The sequence below is a fragment of the Rhinoderma darwinii genome, chromosome 2 (genome assembly GCF_050947455.1).
Source record: "Rhinoderma darwinii isolate aRhiDar2 chromosome 2, aRhiDar2.hap1, whole genome shotgun sequence".
Classification (NCBI taxonomy): domain Eukaryota; kingdom Metazoa; phylum Chordata; class Amphibia; order Anura; family Rhinodermatidae; genus Rhinoderma; species Rhinoderma darwinii.
The window spans coordinates 297,508,660-297,529,409 of record NC_134688.1 but is presented as its reverse complement, the minus strand read 5'-3'; the positions used below and the strand labels follow the sequence as shown (position 1 = coordinate 297,529,409).

General features: G+C 42.7%; 1 protein-coding gene across 5 annotated transcripts in view; it reads right to left on the bottom strand.

Annotated features, from left to right (window-relative positions):
* Nucleotides 1-20,750, bottom strand: part of KLHL12 (kelch like family member 12) — a 102,569-nt gene that overhangs the window by 55,422 nt on the left and 26,397 nt on the right. For all 5 annotated transcript variants that reach the window (XR_012881033.1, XM_075850594.1, XM_075850596.1 and 2 more), the window contains one exon: nucleotides 2,053-2,206. Coding sequence is in view for 4 of the 5 variants with exons in the window: in XM_075850594.1 (XP_075706709.1) it covers nucleotides 2,053-2,206 (154 nt within the window). In the remaining variant the exon portion in view is untranslated. The remainder of the gene's footprint in view (nucleotides 1-2,052; nucleotides 2,207-20,750) is intronic.

Below are 20,750 nucleotides of genomic sequence, written 5' to 3'. Positions count from 1 at the left end.
ACGAACTGAAGTTTTTATTGGTACAATTTTTTGGTTCATACGATTTTTTTTATCACTTTTTACTACATTATTTTGAGCGCTAGAGTGACCAAACAAACAACGATTCTAGTGTTTTAATTAATTTATTTTTTTACGCCCTTAGCCGTGGGAGTTAAATAATGGTATATTTTAATAGTTTGGACTTTTACGGACACGGCGATACCAATTTTGTTTCTTTTTAAAAATTTTACATTGTGCTAGGGGGAAAATGGCAAAATGTTTTTTTTTTTTAAATTTTAATATTTTTACACTACTGAAAAATGTAATTAACTTTTTTTTTTTTACACTTTTTATTAGTCCCCCTAAGAGACTTGAACCAGCAATCGTTAGATCTCTGGTACAATACACTGCAATACTAATGTTTTGCAGTATATTGAAATTTTTACAGGCTTCTGCCACAGGCAGGGCTTAACGGAGGCAGACCTGGGGGCCTTCATTAGGCCCCCAGGCTTGCATGACAACCATTGGCGCCGTGAGAACGCGTCGGATGGGACCGCCCCCTGCCTAACTAACTGCAGCGGGCGCTATTGACCACAGAATTTAACTAGTTAAACGGCCAGGAACAGAGCAATCTCTGTTCCTGGCGGTTAGAGCAGAGTGTCAGCTGTGATACACAGCTGACCCCTGCAGCGTATGGAGTGGGCTCAGAGCGTGAGCCTGCTCCAAACGTCACCCCCTACTCTATGAGTTTCGTCATGGGGGGGGGGAAAGGTTTAAAAATTGAATTCAGGTGTTTCATTCAGTCCCATTGCCACAGGTGTATAAAATCAAGCACCTTGCCATGAAGTCTGCCTTTACAAACACATGTGAAAGAATGGATCAGTCTAAAGAGCTCAATGAATTTGAGCGTGGTACTGTAATAGGATGCCACCGCTGCAACAAGTCAGTTCACTAAATTTCTTCCCTACTAGATATTCCACTATTAACTCTGAGTATTATTATTGCAAAGTGGAAGAGTTTAGGAATCACAGCAACTTCGCCACAAAGTCATAGACCACATTAAGCTACAGAATGGTGTGGGTTACCGAAAGCGGTGACGTACAGTGCATAAAAGTCACCAGCTTAATGGCATGGGTTTCCATGACTGAGCAGCTGAATGCAAGCCTTGCATCACCAAGCACAAAGCCAAGCGTCGGTTGGAGTCATATAAAGCACACCGCCACTAGAATCTGGAGCAGTGGCAACATGTTCTGTGGAGTGACGAATCACGCTTCTCTATCTATCAGTCTAATGGAAAAAACTGGGTTTGGCAAATGCCAGGAGAAGATTACTTGCCTAACAGCATTGTGCCAACTGTAAAGTTTGGTGGAGGAAGGATAATGCTATGGGGGTTGTTTTTCAGGGGTTGGCCTAGGCCCCCTAGTACCAGTGAAGAAAAATCTTAGTGTTTCAGCATACCAAGAGATTTTGAACAATTGTCTGCTTCCAACTTTGTGGGAACAGTTTGGGGCAGGCCCCTTTCTATTTCAGCATGACAGTGCCCAGTGCACAAAGCAAGGTCCATAAACACATGGTTGGGTGAGTTTGGTCTGGAATAACTTGACTGGCCCGTACAGAGCCCTTACCTCAGCCCCATCGTACACCTTTGGGATCAACTAGAACGGAGATTGCACGTCAGGCCCTATCGTCCAACATCAGTGTCTGACCTGACAAATACTCTTCTGGATGAATGGGCAAAAACACCCACAGACACACTCCAGAAGAGTGGAAGCTGTTTTAGCTCCAGAGAGGGGACCATCTCCATATTTATGCCAATGGATTTAGAATCGGATGTCATAAAAACTCCTGTAGTGTAATGTGTAGGTGTCCCAATACTTTTGACCATATAGTGTATATATCATTTTCTAAAAGCTGACAGATATGTAAATCACAGTTTTCATGAATGAATGGATATGAATGACTTTACGATCTCTTCACTAAATACCCGATATTGTAAAAAGAACACAATCATATCAATAGCAGGTCAATACTAGTTCTCGAAGAATGGCTGAGAAACATGAGTTGTCTGCTTACCTTTCAACTGAAGTAAACAGGCAGCTGGCAGGAGTTCCTGTACATTCTCTACAGTAACATGAACAGTCTCTGTATATACAAAGTCAAGTAGTATCTCCATGGTAGATGACGTGAGTCCCTGGATATCCACATATGGTTTGCCTTTCTCAGATAACTGTGGATATAATAAAGCAGAAGTTGTGATGATACTACAGATAAAAGGCATATTAGAACCTAGAAACCCACCTGGATCCTAAATGGCCATGGGATTGTGGCCTGAAAGGGGTTGTCGTAGATTAGACAGGAACAGCACCACTCCTGTCCATGGGCTTTGTGTGGTATTGCAGCTCAGTCCCATACACCTGAATGGGGATGAGCTGCAATACCAGACACAGTCCATGGGCAGACAGGAGTGGTGCTATTTTTTTGGGGGGAAAAGCAGACCTTTTTTCCCCTAATATCAGATAGCCCTATTAAACTAAGCTAACTATGGTCAAATCAGAATTTAATAGATTTGTCTTAGAAACACACTTCTACTTCATCGTGACTTGTTAACACACTAAGAAAAAGGGATACCATTGTTTTAATATTTTCTGACACGAAAATGACACAGGTGAGGGCCTGGGAGGTAGAAATAGTCATAGTCCCATCACCCAAGCACGTGGTATACACATAAGGCATGTCGGGGGTATTTAAATTGTTTTTATCTTAATCAGCGGCATGTCTATCCTGTATATACAGCCATTAGTGATAGCGTGGACTGCAGCCACACAGTCAACCACATTTCTACTACAGCTCTTTATACATGGGAGCATACTTTGTGTGACTTTTAAGGTTAGCCCTTGTTGTATAGGACAGATTACCTGCAGGATATTCATAATAAAGATTAGGTTTGATCAGTAATAGGGTATTCACTGCCTTAGGCAAATTGTAGATATTCTGAATATTTCCTACGACCACCTACTGGGATATCTTAGATTTGGTGCATTGGCTGGAAATCTCACAGAAAAGATTCAGAAGTATCAGGATTCTGAATACACATGACGTCCAGGCTGGAGGTCATGTGTATTCATTATCAGGACACTTGATTGACGTTAATGTCTGTGTATGTGGCTGCACATCGTTCTAGTAAGAACACTATGTGCTGTGTAAATGAATGGAGAGGAGTGCATGATGCTGACTGGTCACGGATTGGTCAGCATCATACACTTCTGTTCACAACGCCCAGTTAGTAAAACAAGTAAACACGCCCAGTTACAAACACAATACATGCCCAGTTGGACATACGAAAAAAAACACGCCCAGTAGCTCATTTGCATATATATAAAATAGCTCATAACTTGGCCAAAAATGAACGTTTAAAAAAAAACAAAAAAACACTTTACTGTTATCTACATTGCAGCGCCGATCACATGCAATAGGAGATAGGGATTTGAGAATCTGGTGACAGAGCCTCTTTAATGACCGGCTACATTTTTCACTTTATAGCCCTCTGCCCTTCAGCAGCCATAACTTTTTTTATTTTTTCATCGATGTGGCCGTATGAGGGCTTGTTTTACGCAGGAACATTTTATTTTTATTTTTGACGCGGGGGGGGGGTGGTAGAAAAAAATATATTTTCACGGCGTGAATATAGGGAAAAGCGATTCTCAGCATAGTTTTTCTTGTTTATTTTTTTATCCCGTTCACACTAAATAACCCGTTAGATTAATTCTCAGGTTATCATGGTCGTTTAGATACCTAATATGTGTAGGTTGTTTTTATTTAATGTAGGGGCAATAAAATATATTTTATGCAAAATAATGACTTTTTTTAGGACTTTTATTTTAATCCCATTAAGGGATAACTTTATTTATAACTCTATTTTTTACTTATAATGTATTATAACTAAATGTATGCTAATGAATTACACTGTGTCACTATGACACAGGCTGCTTTTAGGGCAGCACATAGTGTGCCCTAACAGCAAGCTTACTGAACAGACAGCCCTGGGGTCCTTTGTAGGTCCCATGGGCTGACTGCAGAGGGATTCCCTGCTCTTTGATCACTTCATCGGGTTTCCAGTGACGCAATCAAAGAGGGGATTTCCCTTTGATCATGCCGCGGACACGGACCATGGTGATCAAAGGGTTAAACAGTTGGGGTCCGAAAGTTTTCTGTAAGTTACAGCTCCTGCTTAGAGGATGAGCTCACAGGAACGCTCATCAGCCTATTCTACAGCAGAGCCAAAAGACGTCGCTGTAGACTAAGCACCTGCACCGCCTGCCGTTAAAGGACGGTGGGCGGTCGTTAAGGGGTTAAAGTAAACTTCATAAAGAACATTAATAAACATTCGCATGGTATAACATTGGTTGATATAAGATTAGTATCAACTAGCCATAGCCATAAATGAAAAAATAGTCCTAACAAGTATAAATTGTTTGCTCTATAGAGCAGAAGAGACTGGAAAAAAAAGGCAAGGAAATTAGAAGGGAGATGTAGGATAAGGGATTGATCTCTTAATATAAAGATCAATCGATGAAACAGTGAGACTTTCCATTTTGAAATACAGCTGCTGCGAAATGTAGGCTTGGAGGAGGGAGGTTCAAGGTCAGATGTTATATCGCCCTGTCCAAAAATATACATTCCTCAACATTGGAATTGCAACACCAAGAAGGGCAAGCAGTAAAATCATGCAAGTCGAGCAAGTAGCAGGTGTCGCTAAGATCTGCAAATTATCAAATATTCAAGCACCTAGTTCCAATCTGTGGCATGTGGGAGAGGCATAAGAACCAGACAGAAAGCAAAGAAAGATGAAACCTCAAAAATCTGATGAAGTGGTGTGGGAGGATTGTGTGATGTTCCATTGACCACACACCACCGCTCTCAAAGGCTATCATGGTGCACAGCAAGACGGCAATGGAGGCTGGAACGGAGGTATCTCCTCTTCAGAGAGGGGTCCCGCTTTTGTCTCGGAGGCAATCATAGTCACACCAGTCGTACACCCGAGATTATGGTGCGGGGTGGCATAATGTATGGTAGCCGGACCCCACTAATCTTTATTTCAGGTACGCGAACAGCTCCGCGTTACATTGATTTGGTCGTGAAACCAGTGGTACGGCCATTTCTCCAAAGTGCACCAGAAGCCGTTCTTCAACAAGACAACGAAAGGCCGCGCGTGGCTCGTGTGAGCAGCCTGCGTGGCCTAATCATGCTACCATGGCCTGCAGCACCTCCGGTCAGCCATCGAGCACATCTGGGACGTCATTAATTGATAATTGCAAAGGGAGCCGCTAGCAGCCAATCTTGATGATTTGCGTGTCCAAGTGCATTCAGTCTAGCATACAATCCCTCAGACAACTATTAATAACCGCATTGATAGCATGCCAAGTCTTGTAACTGCATGTATTTCTGCGCATTGTGCGTTTGGAATATTTTGTTTCCATTTTTTTTATCATTTGCATATCATTAACATGTCGATCAATCCTATGATTTCCACAATTCTAAAACTTGCAGTGTTGCAATTTCAATGTTGAGGGGTGGAGTTAACATCTACTTAGATAAGCTTCTTGCATTTACTATATTTATAGTTACAATTAAGGAGCTGGATCTCTATACCAAAAATTCTCCAGGGTTCTCAAATTGTAACAAACCTAGGATGGGTGCATGAGTCCCAGTTAGCCAGTTGTGATTATCTGTATAAATGATCACATTTGTTAATCCAATACGTCAAAGGTGGAGCATCCACATCTTCGGGTAATGGGAAATATAAATTTTAGTTGCAGCGGCTAGATTACTATTAACTTTCTCTTATAGTGCGGATATTGAATCTCTGTAACTAAACCCAAAAGGCACATGTTGGCAGAGACCGGTATATTGATGAGGCACATATTTGATCTCTCTCAGGAAATTATTTCCCAGCAGTGCACTATATTTGGGCATTCACACCAGATATAGTAGAATGTTCCAGCTTCCCCATTACAGCTACAGAATGTAGAGCTCTCAGATGGAAACATTCTAGGTAATTTAAATGAAGTATAATACCATTATGTGAGAAATTTAGAATCATTCTCCTGTGGTTTCACAAATCTTGACATTTTTTTGAGGTAGGGATTGTAATTTTCAATTCTGGCTTAGTGAAACTCGTTTTAAGATCTTTGTCTTAAATACAAAATTGTTCTATTATTCGTGGGTTTAGAGTTAGGAGATTGTATAAAGTCAAGTTTTTTTTGGGGGGGGGGATCTTTATGGAGCAAAGGTAGTTTTTTAACATTTGGAGGATCTGTGAATATAGAAAATATTTTAGGAATAGTTTCTTTTTTCTATAGATGGTGTATTGTATTATTGATAAATCTGGGAATTAAGTAGAACGTCTAGTACTTGTAACCGTGGCAAAATGGTTAGAGGGGATTGGAGGCTAAATAAGTCGTTTTCAAATTGATTTTAGAATCGTGCACTGATCTGACTTTCCTTTTTTACTGTTTAAAATAACATAGGCTGCTTAGAAATAAAAAAAAAAACAAAAAAAAACACATAAGAAGCATTATAAGGTTTTTATTACAATGAATATCAATGCTAGACATATGCATTTAGAGTTGCATATGTTTTTGTAGAGTTGAGTAAAATAACCACAAAATGTTTAGTACCAGTCAAACGTTACATAGTCACAGTTAGTACGGTTGAAAAAAATAAACAGTTCAGCCAAGGGATGGGAGAAAAGGAAGGCATGAAACAAAAATTGTACACATTGACATAGGAGCTGATATTTTTTTGTTCTATGAAGTGATCTAAGCCTTTTTAAAGCCATCTACTGTCCCTGCTGTGACCAGCTCCTGCGGTAGACTATTCCATAGATTCACAGTTCTCACAGTAAATAAGGGTTGTCGCCTCTGCAGGTTGAACCTTTTTTCTCTAGACAGAGGGAGTGCCCCATTGTCTTTTGAGGGGGTTTTACATGAAACGTGTTTGGACACACCTTATCAGTCCATGGATTTTCTTCTTTCTTAGATTTTATTTCCTACATTGTAGGTTCATATTGAAGGCATTACAAATTTGGAGGAAAACATATGGAATTAAGTGTTAAAGTGTTAAACCAGAATTTGTTTTTTATTTTAGATTCTTCAAAGTAGCCCCCTTTTGCTTTGATGACAGCTTTGCATACTCTTGGCATTCTCTCAATCACCTTCACAAGGTAGTCACCTGGAATGGTTTTCAATTAACAGGTATGCCTTGTCAAGAGTTAATTTGTTGAATTTCTTGCCTCCATAATGTTTTTGAGACCATCAGTTGTGCTGTGCAAAGGCAGGTTTGGCACACACTTCCATACAGTGTTTAGCCCTATTCAATTACTGTTCTAATCCACATTATGGCAAGAACCATTCAAATAAGTAAAGAGAAACTAAAAACAATCACTATTTTAAGACGTGAAGGTCATTCAATCTGGAAAATTTCAAAAACTTTGAAGGTATCCTCAAGTGCAGTCAAGAAAACCATAACACGCTATGATGAAACTGGCTTTCATGAGAACCACCCCAGGAAAGGAAAACCAAGCGTTACCTCTGTTGCAGAGGAAAAGTTCATTCGTTTCCAGCCTCAGAAATCACAAATTAACAGCACCTCAGATTAGTGCCCACATAAATGCTTTATAGAGATCAAGTATCAGACACATCTCAACATTAAAGGAAGGGTGTCACGAAAAAAAATGTTTTTATATCAATTTGCTTTTAGTCTTTTAACCTCTTAACGCCGAAGGACGGATATATCCGTCCTCAGCAGCTGCTAGTTCGCGCACGACGACGGATATATCTGTCCTGTGATGGCGCGGGTACTGAGACTGTACCCACGCGATCAGCGGCAGGAGCACGGCTGTTATACACAGCCTGGCTCTTGCTGCAACTGCCGGAATCGAAGCGCGCTCCGATTCCGGCAGTTTAACCCATTAAATGCCGCTGTCAATAGTGTCAGCGGCATCTAATGTGTTTGACAGAGGGAGGGAGCTCCCTCTGTCACCCCATCGGCGCCCCCGCAAAGAAATCGCGGGTCGCCGTCGGGTTTCCATGGCAGCGGGGGGTCTAACAAAGACCCCCAGGTCTGCCTTCAGCATCTGCCTGTTAGGCGATGTCGGAGGCATGACCTAACAGGTTGCCTGTCAGTTTTACACTGACAGGCAATAATGCTTTGGTATACTAAGTATACCAAAGCATTATATATGCGATCAGCAGATCGCATAGTGAATTCCCCTGTCAATCAGTTAAATAAAGTTGGTGAAAAAAAATAATAATAATTACAGTGAAAATCAAATAAAACGACTTTTTGCCCAAAAACTGGTTTTATTTAGTAAAAGTGTCAAAACAAATCACACATACACATATATGGTATCCCCGCGATCATAACGACTTGAACAATAAAATGAACACATTAATTAAACCGCTGGATGAACGGCGTCCAAAAAAAACGCAAAAAACAACGGCAAAATTCTCTCTTTTCTCCCATTCCCCCCATGAAAAATTAAATAAAAATTAATCTATAAGTCCTATGTACCCCAAAATAGTACTAATGAAAACTACACATTGGCCCGCAAAACTCAAGCCCCCATAAGGCCACATTGACGGAAAAATAAAAACGTTACGGCTCTTGGAATGCGGCGATGCAAAAACAAGTAATTTTTTTCTAAAAGGCTTTTTATTGTGCAAACGTAGGAAAACATATAAAACCCTTACATATTTGGTATCCCCGTAATCGTGCTGACCCATAGAATAAAGTGAACATGTTATTTACGCTGCATAGTAAACGGCGTAAATTTATAACGTGAAAATCAATGCTGGAATAGCTGCTTATTTTCAATACTCTCCTAAAATAAAGTTAATAAAAGTTAATCAATAAATTATAAGCATCTAAAAATGGTACAATTACAAAATACAACTCGTCCCGCAAAAAACAAGCCCTTATACGGCTATGTCGACGGAATAAAAAAAAAGTTACGACTCTTGGAATGCAACCATGAAAAAGCAAAAAATAATCCTTGGTCATTAACGTGCAAAATGGCCCGATCATTAAGGGGTTAATAAAAAATGTTTTATTTGTGTTTTACTTTTTTTATTTTTTAACTTTTTCTTGTCTATGGGGGCTGCCATTTTTTTTTCATCTCTGTATGTGTCGATTAACGACACATACAGACATGGAATACGGCACATACAGCCCCATAGAGAATGCGAAGGGACCCGTTCCATTCACTATGCTGTACGCCGACTGTGTGGGAACGGCGCATGCGCCGGTCCCACACAGTCCAAATGGAAGGTCTTCGGCCGAGCGACGTCCGGCGCCATTTTCTTGTGGACCGGAAGCCGTGGCCAGACAGTAAGATTACTACTTCCGGTTGCGGCTTCCACACTTGTGTTCTAATGCAAGCACTTGGAGGGAGCAGACGGAGCGGACAGACCGGAGGGAGCGGCGGCGGCAGGAGCAGGTAAGTTATTTCTGTGTATGTACGTGTTTTAGTGTGTGATTACTACTGTATGTAAACCTACTACAATGTGCGTTCACTCAATAAAATGGCGACACAGTGTAGGAGGTTTGACCGTTCAATCCCCTCCTTTCTCCTGGCACTAGCCAGGATAAGGGAGGGGGGATTCTGTGAGCTCACTAGAGCGAGTGTGTTTTCTCAAATTTTGCAGCATAAAGCAATGTGGTTGCTTTACCACATGCCAATGCTGCAATTTTGGGAATTGCTCCATCTAGTGACCAGCACTGGGAAAGGTTATAAATTAGAATCTAATTAAGGGTATGTGCACACGTAGTGACCAAAAACGTCTGAAAATACAGAGCTGTTTTCAAGGGAAAACAGCCCCTGATTTTCAGACGTTTTTTGAGCAACTCGTTTTTTTCGCTGCGTTTTTCGAGCCGTTTTCGCGGCGTTTTTTACGTCCGTTTTTGGAGCTGTTTTCATTGGAGTCTATGAGAAAACAGCTCCAAAAACGTCCAAAGAAGTGTCCTGCACTTCTTTTGACGAGGCTGTATTTTTACGCGTCGTCGTTTGACAGCTGTCAAACGACGACACGTAAATGACAGGTCGTCTGCACAGTACGTCGGCAAACCCATTCAAATGAATGGGCAGATGTTTGCCGACGTATTGTAGCCCTATTTTCAGACGTAAAACGAGGCATAATACACCTCGTTTACGTCTGAAAATAGGTCGTGTGAACCCAGCCTTATATTTCCTGACTCGTGAAAAAATTAAAAAAAATTAGAACAATGTTTAATCATTTATACACTAACTGTTTAACTGAAAAAAAAAAAAAAAACATTTCTAGCGACACATTACCTTTAACTGGTTGCCGACACAGGACGAGTATGCTCGTCCTGAGCGGCGAGCACTTCGCGCATTAGGACGAGCATACTCGTCCTGTGTGACAGCCGTCCCTGCGCGCGTCTGAGCGTGCGATCGAGAGCGGGGCAACGGCTGTAATACACAGCCACGGCCCCGCTCTGACAGCGGAGAGGAGAGAAACATCTTCTCTCCGCTGTTAACCCTTTGAACGCCGCGATGAAAGCTGATCGCGGCGTTCAAGGAGAGGGGACTGCACATTGATCGCGTCACAGAAAATTACTGTGACGCGATCAAAGCCCACAACTCATATGGCCAGACAGCCCAGGGTCCATTGAAGGACCCCAGGGCTGTCTGAACATATTTCCTGTTGTTAGGGCATACTGAGGTATGCCCTAACAACTGCCTGTGTACGATCAGTAACAGGCTAATGTACTGGCATATAGATCTATGCCAGTACATTGCAGTTACAAAATAAAAATCAAAATGATAAATCCATTTATGGGATTAAAAAAAAAAGTTAAATGAATGTAAAAAAAAAATAATGGTAAATAAATAAATAAAAAGTAAATAAAATACACAGAAATACACATTTTTTATAATAAATCAACTCTTTAAAATATAAGTCCCAAAACATGAAATAATATAGACATATTTGGTATCGCCACGACCGTAACAACCTGTACTACAAATGTATACCATTATTTATTATGATCGGTGTATGGTGTAAAAAAAAAAATATTAAAACTGCTGCACAACTGCTTTTTTTTTGCATTTTAATCTAATTAAAAATGTATAGAAATTAAACGATAATGTATTTGTACCAAAAAATGGTACGTACATGAAGTACAACTCGTCCCGCAAAAAACAAAGTCTCATACAACTACGTCGGTCAAAAAATAAAAGCGTTATGAGCGTCGGGATGCAAAGAGGGAAATGTAAAAAAAATTGCTCTGTCCTCAAGGCTAAAATTGGCCGTGTCCTTAAGGGGTTAACTGTTCAGAGGAGACTGCGAGGATCAGGCCTTTATGGTCGAATTGCTGCAAAGAAGCCACTACTGAGGAACAACAACAACAAGAGAATTGCTTGGGCCAAGAAACACAAGGAATGGACATTAGACCAGTGAAAATCTGTACTTTGATTTGAGGAGTCAAAATTAGAGATCCTCCATTCTCATGATCTCCTGAATTTCACCGAACCACATAGCAATCGATGGAGGATGAGATTTTCTATACAGCGCAGGAATGCATGCTGTAGCAGCATTCACCAGATGGCGAACCACCGAACGCCTGTACGTAGTTAACGGAATATTACACTGATGGAGCAGGAATTAGGCTGGAGAACATGGAAGGGGGAAGTCTGTAAATTTTGAGGAGATGCGCCACACTTCCGACCAAAAGTCTGTCAACATTGTGTCAACATTGGGCATTCCCAAAAGGTGTGGAAAATCGTGCCCACATGCTCTCCACATCTCCAACACAACGGGGAGACCGCAGGTATCAATGTGTGCAATCTGGAAGGCACTCTATACCAGCGCAACAAGATCTTAAATCCGGCTTCATGGAATCTGCTAGCCATGGAGGATTTATGTGTCATTGTAAACAAACGATCCTTATGTTTAGCAGTAAATGCTAGGACCAAGTCTCTCTCCCAACTAACCAAATAGGAAGGTGTAGAGAGATTGAATGGAGAAATCAGGAGACCATAAAGTCGAGATAGTGAATGACGTGCTGTGCCCATGAAAAGAAGTTCAAAAGGGGAGCTATCTCGAGAGTATTCCGATGGGTTAGGTAATGACGTGAGGAAATGCCTCAGCTGAGTAACCTGCCAGAAGGTGAAGGAGTGAGGGTCTATCAGAGACGCTAATTGTTGGCTAGACATCCAATTCCCAACCTGAAGGAAATGAGTCGTGTGACCCTTACCTGCCCGCAACCAGTGCTGGAATGGACCACGTTCCTGTCCAGGAGGGGACGCAGTATTGCCCAAAATAGGGAACAATGGGGAGCGGGACGGCGAGATTTCTTTCCGGGGAAAGAGCCGTGACGCATCCGCCAAGGTGGGCCCAATAGTCGGGTGTGTCCGTGCAGATAGGGGAATGTGTTTGCCTAACCAGTATCTGCAGAGGGGAATCAAAGAAGGTCTGTTCCATAGACACTGTCACGAGGCGGGTCAGTGGACCCACTAGGCCGTACCGCCGTAGCGGGGAGGCAGCTGACCAAACAACAGGAAACCCCAGCAATACAATGTCCCGCACAAGGGTACCTGGGTAGTCCAGACAGTGGCCGCAGCTCTGGCACAGATGGAGAAGGGTGCAGCAGGTAACGCCAGACGTGGTGCATGACACAGGTGCCGCAGGGTGCGCCAGACGTGGCGATTTCCTCCGGATGTGGCAGATGACACAGGACGTGGCGGATTCCTCCGGACGTGGCAGATGACACAGGACGTGGCGGATTCCTCCCGACGTGGCAGATGACACAGGACGTGGTAGATTCCTCCCGACGTGGCAGATGACACAGGACGTGGCGGATTCCTACCGACGTGGCAGATGACACAGGATGTGGCGGATTCCTCCCAACGTGGCAGATGAGACAGGACGTGGCGGATTCCTCCCGACGTGGCAGATGACACAGGACGTGACACGACTCCGACACTAGTTGGCACAGGAACAAGAACAGCACGGGATACAGGAACAGGTAACAAGGCACGGGTAACAACTGGAACGGGACACACTAAGGGACCATTTGCAAGACAGAATGGGAAAACTAACAACGCTCAGGCAAGGATCAGAAGGTCTGGGGCCTTCTTATAGACCAGGAAATCACGGTAGTTTATGATGATGACGATTTCCTTTGTGCGGAACACAGCACAACGGAGCGGAAGTGAGCGCTGGCGTCTCCTAAGAAGGAAATGGGGACCAGCGCTCATGGATCCATGGCTGCGGGCGTCGGGAGGTGAGTTAACCCAACATACCGAGGCCATGGACGCTACAGACACCCATTGTTTAACCTCGGAGTGTCTACACCAGTCCAGGATTCGCAATAAATGTAAGGCCTGATGGTATAAGACAAAATCCGGGAAGTCAACACCGCCCTCACATTTAGCACAGAAAAGCATAGAACGGGCAATACGGGCTGGTTTCCCCACCCATATGAATCTGTGTAGTATTGACAAGAGTGTTTGGAAGAAGGGACGAGGAATGTGGACAGGCAGGGCTTGGAAGAGGTACAAAATCTGCGGTAGTATGTTCATTTTAAAGATTGTGCACCGAACAGACAAGGTAACGGTGCCCGTCGTCCAGGATTACAGATCACCCTGTATGCGTTGAAGAAGTGGGGGGTGGTTCACCGCATAAAGGCGAGATAGATCACTGGCAAGTAGGATACCCAAATATTTGAGAGAATTCCTAGCCCATTTAAAGGAGAATGACTCAGTCAGATCCTCCACAAGGGACTGAGACAATGAGATATTGTGAGCCTCCGATTTTTGGTAATTAATTTTGACATTGGACAATATCGAGTATCTATTCAGCTCAGACATCATATTAGGCAAGGAAATCCTGGGTGAAGTAAGAAAAAAAGAGCAAATCATCCGCATATGCTGCGACTTTGTGGGACCTCTCCCCCAGACGAACGTCCGCTATATCTGGGTTGGAGCGCACATGACATAAGAAGGGCTCCAAGCATAAAATGAATATTAAGGAGGACAAAGGGCATCCCTGCCCTGTACCATTCGAGATAGTGAGCGGGGAGTAGTGTCCATTGACCTTAACCCGGGCCGAGGGGGAGGAATAGAGACTCAATATCCATTGCATCATATGGGTGCCTAATGAAATATACCGTAAGGTGGCTAGCATGAAGTCCCAGTTAACCCTGTCAAAGGCATTCTCCGCATCCGTAGACAGAAAGAACGTGGGCAGAGCCGAGGCAGCAGCTTGATATATTAAATAAATTGCCCTTGTGGTATTATAACGCGCTTCCCTAAGAGGCCTACGTTTAACAAGGATATGGGGCGGTAATTTTGGCACAGGGAAGGATTCTTCCCCATCGTAATGCAAGCCCGGAGTGTATCTTGGGGAAGGGAGCTCCCCGCAGTGAGTGAGTTGAAGACGTGTAGGAAGTGAGGGGAAAGCAGGTCAGAACAGGCCTTATAATATTGCAACGGGAGACAATCAGGGCCCGGCGCCTTCCCCAATGGGGAGTCCTTCAATGCCCACAACTCCTCATCTGGGGAAATAGGAGCCTCCAGGGCAGCAAGAGCCTCCTGGGGGATACATTTCATCCCAGAGGTCTAGAGGTAAGGCTCAATCCTCTCCAGATAGCTAGTTGTATTTTTTTAATAGCACCAATTAGGGAAACATATAATTTAATGATTAACTTTTATTAACTTTTTTTTGGGGGGGGGGGGGGATAAAAAAAAAACACCCAGCAATTTCGCCACTCTTTATTGCGTCCTAAATTTACCCGGTTTGCTGTGTGGTATAAATAACATCATAACTTTATTCAGTGGGTCGTTGAGATTGCAGCAATACCAAATTTATAGTTTTATGTTTTACTTCTTTTAGGCCCCATGCACATGGCCGTAATTTTGATCCGCAATTACGGACCGTAATTACGGATCAAAGTACGGACCCATTTATTTCTATTGCCCACAGACACCTTCCCGTATATTTACAGGAAAGTGTCCGGGCCGTAGAAAGGCTACGCAAAACATAGGACATATTCTATTTTTTTATTTTACGGACCATGCTTCCATTGTAATGACTGGGTAGGGAGACAGGTGAGCACCAATCTACCCGCCACTCAGTCCCTGCCTACTTGCAACGGCCCGTCCTAGGCGACGGCGTACAACTGGGCAATGGTCCCCACGCTCAATAAGTGCACGACAGACAAACAGACAAGGGTACACAGAAGTTAGGGAAATGGGGCAGTTGCCCACGGCAGCACCGTGAGCAACAAGAGTAGTGAACGAGCCGAGTCAAACCAGGAGTGTACGAGGTACCATACGCAGAGCATGAGAGTAGTGAACGAGCCGAGTCAAACCAGGAGTGTACGAGGTACCAAACGCAGAACAGGAGAATTGTCAGTAAAGCTAGGGTCAAAATGAAGCAGAGGACAAAATGTTCAAGCAGCAGAGCCAGGACACAAACAGAATCACAGGCAAAGGAGGAGCAGGAAATGCAGGTTTAAATAGACAGAGGGCGGGAGCTAGCTCCGTCTGGCCAGGCTGTGATTTACTCTCCCACTCCTCAGCCTCCCAGCCTGACTGGTAGAAGATCGTGTCACTCTCTCAGACTTAGGAGCAGGTGCAGACTGATTACCCAGGGGGGTCGACACAGAAGCTGTGTCTGGCAGATCCTTTACATCCATACTTTCAAAATGGGAGCACAGCCCGCAAATGCGGGTGACTTTCCACCACCATCTGTAGCCGTAACCACGAACCGGGATTAGGGCTACGGCCGTTTGAAGGGGGCCTTACCGAGTAAAAACACTTTTTTTCAAAATTATTGGTTTGTGTGGCCATATTTTAACCCCTTCCCTCTTTGGCCACTTTTGACCTTCTTGACAGAGCCTCATTTTTCAAATCCGACATGTTTCAATTTATGTGGTAATAACTTCGGAATGCTTTTACCTATCCAAGCGATTCTGAGATTGTTTTCTCGTGACACACTGGACTTTATGTTACTGGCAAAAATTGCTCGATACATTCAGTATTTAAATTGTGAAAAATACCAAAATGTAGCGATTTTTTTTAAAAAAAATTAGCATTTTTCTAAATTTAAATGTAATCGGCTTGTAAGAACGTCACAGTTATACCACACAAAATTGTTGTTCATTAACATCCCCCATATGTCTACTTTAGATTGGCATCGTTTTATTTTAATTTTAACTATAGCAGCAATTTTTCACATTTTCAAGAAAATTTCAACAGGCTATTTTTACAGGGGCCAGTTCAGTTGTGAAGTGGCTTTGAGGGCCTTATATATTACAAACCCCCAATAAGTCACAACATTTTAATAACTTCACCCCTCAAAGTATTCAAAACAGCATTTAGAAATTGTCTTAACCCTTTAGATGTTTCACAGGAATTATAGCAAAGTAGAGGTGAAATGTACAAATTATTTTTATTTTTTTTTGTAGAAATTAATTTATAATCCATTTTTTTGTAACACAAAGTTTTACCAGAGAAATGCAACTCAATATTTATTGCCCAGGCTCTGCAGATTTAGGAAATATCCCACATGTGGCCCTAGCGTGGTAATAGACTGAAGCACCGGCCTCAGAAGAAAAGGAACACCTAGAGGATTTTGGGGCCTTCTTTTTATTAGAATATATTTTAGGCACCGTCAGGTTTGAAGGGCTCTTGTGGTGCCAAAACAGTGGAAATCCCCCAAAAGTGACCCCATTTGGGAAACTACACACCTCAAGGAAATTATCTAGGGGTATAGTGAGCATTTTGACCCCACAGGTTTATTGCAGAAATTATTGGAAGTAGGCTGTGGAAATTAAAATCTACATTTTTTCAAAGAAAATGTAGGTTTAGCTAATTTTTTGCTAATTTCCACAGGGACTAAAGGAAAAAAAGAACTACAAAATTTGTAAAGCAATTTCTCCATAGTAAAACAATACCCCATGTGGTCATAAACGGCTGTTTGGACACACAGCAGGGCTCAGAAGGGAAAGAGCGCTATTTGGCTTTTGGTGATCAAATTTAGCAGGAATGGTTTGCGGAGGCCATGTCGCATTTGCAAAGCCACTGAGGGGACAAAACAGTGGAAACCCCTCACAAGTGACCCCATTTTGGAAACTGCACACATTGAGGAAATTATCTAGAGGTATAGTGAGCATTTTGACAGCACAGGTGTTTCATAGAATTTATTAGAATTGGGCAGTGAAAATAAAATCACTCCCTTTTCTTCAATAAGATGTAGCTTTAGCTCAACATTTTTAATTTTCTCAACAAATAAAGGAAAAAAAAGAACCCCAACATTTGTAAAGCAATTTCTCCCGAGTACGGCAATACCCCATATGTGGTAATAAACGGCTTTTTGGGCACACAGTAGAGCTCAGAAGTTAAGGAGTGCAATTTGGCTTTTGGAGTACAGATTTTGCTAGATTGGTTTCTGGGCGCTATGTCGCATTTGCAAAGCCCCTGTGGGACCAAAGCAGTGGAAACCTCCCAGAAGTGACCACATTTTGAAAACTACACCCCTCGAGGTATTCAACCTGCGGGGCATGTTAACCCCGGAGGTGTTTTCCAGTACTTAGTGCGTACTCGATGTTGTAGAGTGAAAATAAGATTTTTCCCATAGATATGCCATAGATATGCCAATATGTGGTGCCCAGCTTGTGCCACCATAACAAGACAGCTCTCTAATTATTATGCTGTTCTTCTCGGTTTTGACAGGGCTCAGTGGTGAAAGAGTACCATGTAAAATTGAGGCCTAATTTGGCGATTTTACAAAGTATTGGTTCACAATTGCATTGCTCTGATGTGAAATAATAACAGAAACCTGAGAAGTGACCCCATTTTGGAAACTGCACCCCTCAAGGAATTTATTAAGGGACGTAGTGAGCATTTTCATCCCACAGGTCTTTTCCATAAATGAATGCACTGCGGATGGTGCAAAGTAAAAATTTCAACATTTTCCCTAGATATGCTATTTCAGTGGCAAATATGTTGTGCCCAGCTCGTGCCACTGGAGAGACACACCACAAAAATTGTTAAAAGGGTTCTCCCAGGTATGGCGATGCCATATATGTGTAAGTAAACTGCTGTTTGGGCACGCTGTAGGGTTCAGAGGGTAGGGAGCACCATTTGGCTTTTGGAGCGTGGATTCGCTTGGTAGTAGATTTGTTTGAGTATTGCTGGTGTTTCCGTTTATAATGTGGGGGCACATGTAAGCCGGGCAGAGTACATCAGGGGCATAGTCAGGTGATATAATTGGGTTAAAAAAAAACAAAAAAAACCCAGTAAAATAAACCATAGATGTGTGTTACGCTGTGAAGAAATCCTTTCTGCACAGGCCAGTGTCGCTCTGATAAATGTCCTTCCTTATCCCCCTTTTGGTCCACACTCCGCACATTTGCAGTTTGGGTAATTTTGCTGGGAAAGTCTTGTCCTGGTATAATACGGGCACCCTCGCTTCCAGCAGATATGTTTGGGCCCTACCCTTTCTGGTTCCCTAATTTTAGGGCCTTGATAATTCGCCTATTGAAACAGAAGAAATGTTCCCCTCGGGCCAGCACAACTGCATATTTTTTATTTCCTGACTTATCAAAGCCTTAAAGAGGCTCTGTCACCAGATTTTGCAACCCCTATCTGCTATTGCAGCAGATAGGCGCTGCAATGTAGATTACAGTAACGTTTTTATTTTTAAAAAACGAGCATTTTTGGCCAAGTTATGACCATTTTCGTATTTATGCAAATGAGGCTTGCAAAAGTACAACTTGGCGTGTTGAAAAGTAAAAGTACAACTGGGCGTGTATTATGTGCGTACATCGGGGCGTGTTTACTACTTTTACTAGCTGGGCGTTCTGATGAGAAGTATCATCCACTTCTCTTCACAACGCCCAGCTTCTGGCAGTGCAGACACAGCGTGTTCGAGAGATCACGCTGTGTCGTAACTCACAGGTCCTGCATCGTGTCAGACGAGCGAGGACACATCGGCACCAGAGGCTACAGATGATTCTGCAGCAGCATCGGCGTTTGCAGGTAAGTCGATGTAGCTACTTACCTGCAAATGCTGATGCTGCTGCAGAATCAACTGTAGCCTCTGGTGCCGACACGATGCAGGACCTGTGAGTGACGTCACAGATCTGCACTGCCAGAAGCTGGGCGTTCTGAAGAGAAGTGGATGATACTTCTCATCAGAACGCCCAGCTAGTAAAAGTAGTAAACACGCCCCGATGTACGCACATAATACACGCCCAGTTGTACTTTTACTTTTCAACACGCCCAGTTGTACTTTTGCAAGCCTCATTTGCATAAATACGAAAATGGTCATAACTTGGCCAAAAATGCTCGTTTTTTTAAAAATAAAAACGTTACTGTAATCTACATTGCAGCGCCTATCTGCTGCAATAGCAGATAGGGGTTGCAAAATCTGGTGACAGAGCCTCTTTAACTAATTTCATTTTTTGATAGACGTAGTGGTATGAGGGCTGTTTTTTTGTGGGACGAGCTGTAGATATTATTGGTACCATTTTGGGGTAGATGAGACTTTTTGATCACTTTTTATCCTATTTTTTGGGAGGCAAGGGACCAAAAAACTGCAATTCTGGCATAGTTTTTTAGATTTTTTTTTATACAGTGTTCACCACGCATCATAATTACCTGTTAACTTTATTCTGCAGGTCAGTCCGATTCCGGCAATATCAAATTTATAGCACTTTCTTATGTTTTACAACTTTTTGCACAATAAAATAACTTTTGTAAAAAGAATGTATTTTTTCTGTCGCCAAGTTGTGAGAACCATAAGGTTTTAATTTTTTAGTCGACGGAGCTGTATGAGGGCTTGTTTTTTGCGAGACGAGCTATAGTTTTTATAGGTACCATTTTTGGATACATGCGACTTTTTGATCACTTTTTATTCCAATATTTGTAGGGCAAAGTGACCAAAAAACAGAAATTCTGGTATAGTTTTTTTATGCCGTTCACCACGTGGAATAAATAACATAATATTTTTATAGTTCAGGCGGTTACGGACGCCGCGATACCAAATATGTATGGTTTATTTTATTTTTTTTCAATAATAAAGGACTTGATAAGGGAACAGGGCGATTGTGTTTAATTTCGTTAAACTTTTCTTATAAGTTTTAAAACTTTTTTTTTTACACTTTTTATCAAGTCCCACTAGGGGACTTGAAGGACCAACTGTCAGATTTTTTTTTTCTAATACATTACACTATAAGCAATGTAGTGCAATGCCTTAGATCTGTCAGTCATTCACTGACAGCAAGCCGATTAGGCTTCGCCTCCCAGCGGGGCCTAATTGGCTTCCGTAATGGTAGAGCAGGAGGCCATTCTTAGGCTTCCTGTTGCCATAGCAGCATCGGCAGCCCTGATTGCATGGCAATCTGCTAGCAACCTCTAAGATACAGCGATCGCTGCATCGAAGGGGTTAATGGAAGTGATTGGAGCTAGCTCCAGTTATTGGCCGTTACAGGCGGATGTCAGCTGTAACATACAGCTGACATCCACCGCTGATGACGCAGGCTCAGCTCCTGAGCCGGCGCCATCTTGCCGTCGGCTACGGAAGCCTTTCGGGCTCCCCCGCCGGGTGGGTCCTGGAAGGCTTTCGTGCTAGGCATACCGGGAGGCCAGTATTAGGCCTCCGGTTGCCAGTGCAGCCACCGGAACCCCAACAATTTCATTGCAGGGGTTCCGATGAAATGCAAACAGCTTAAATGCAGCGATC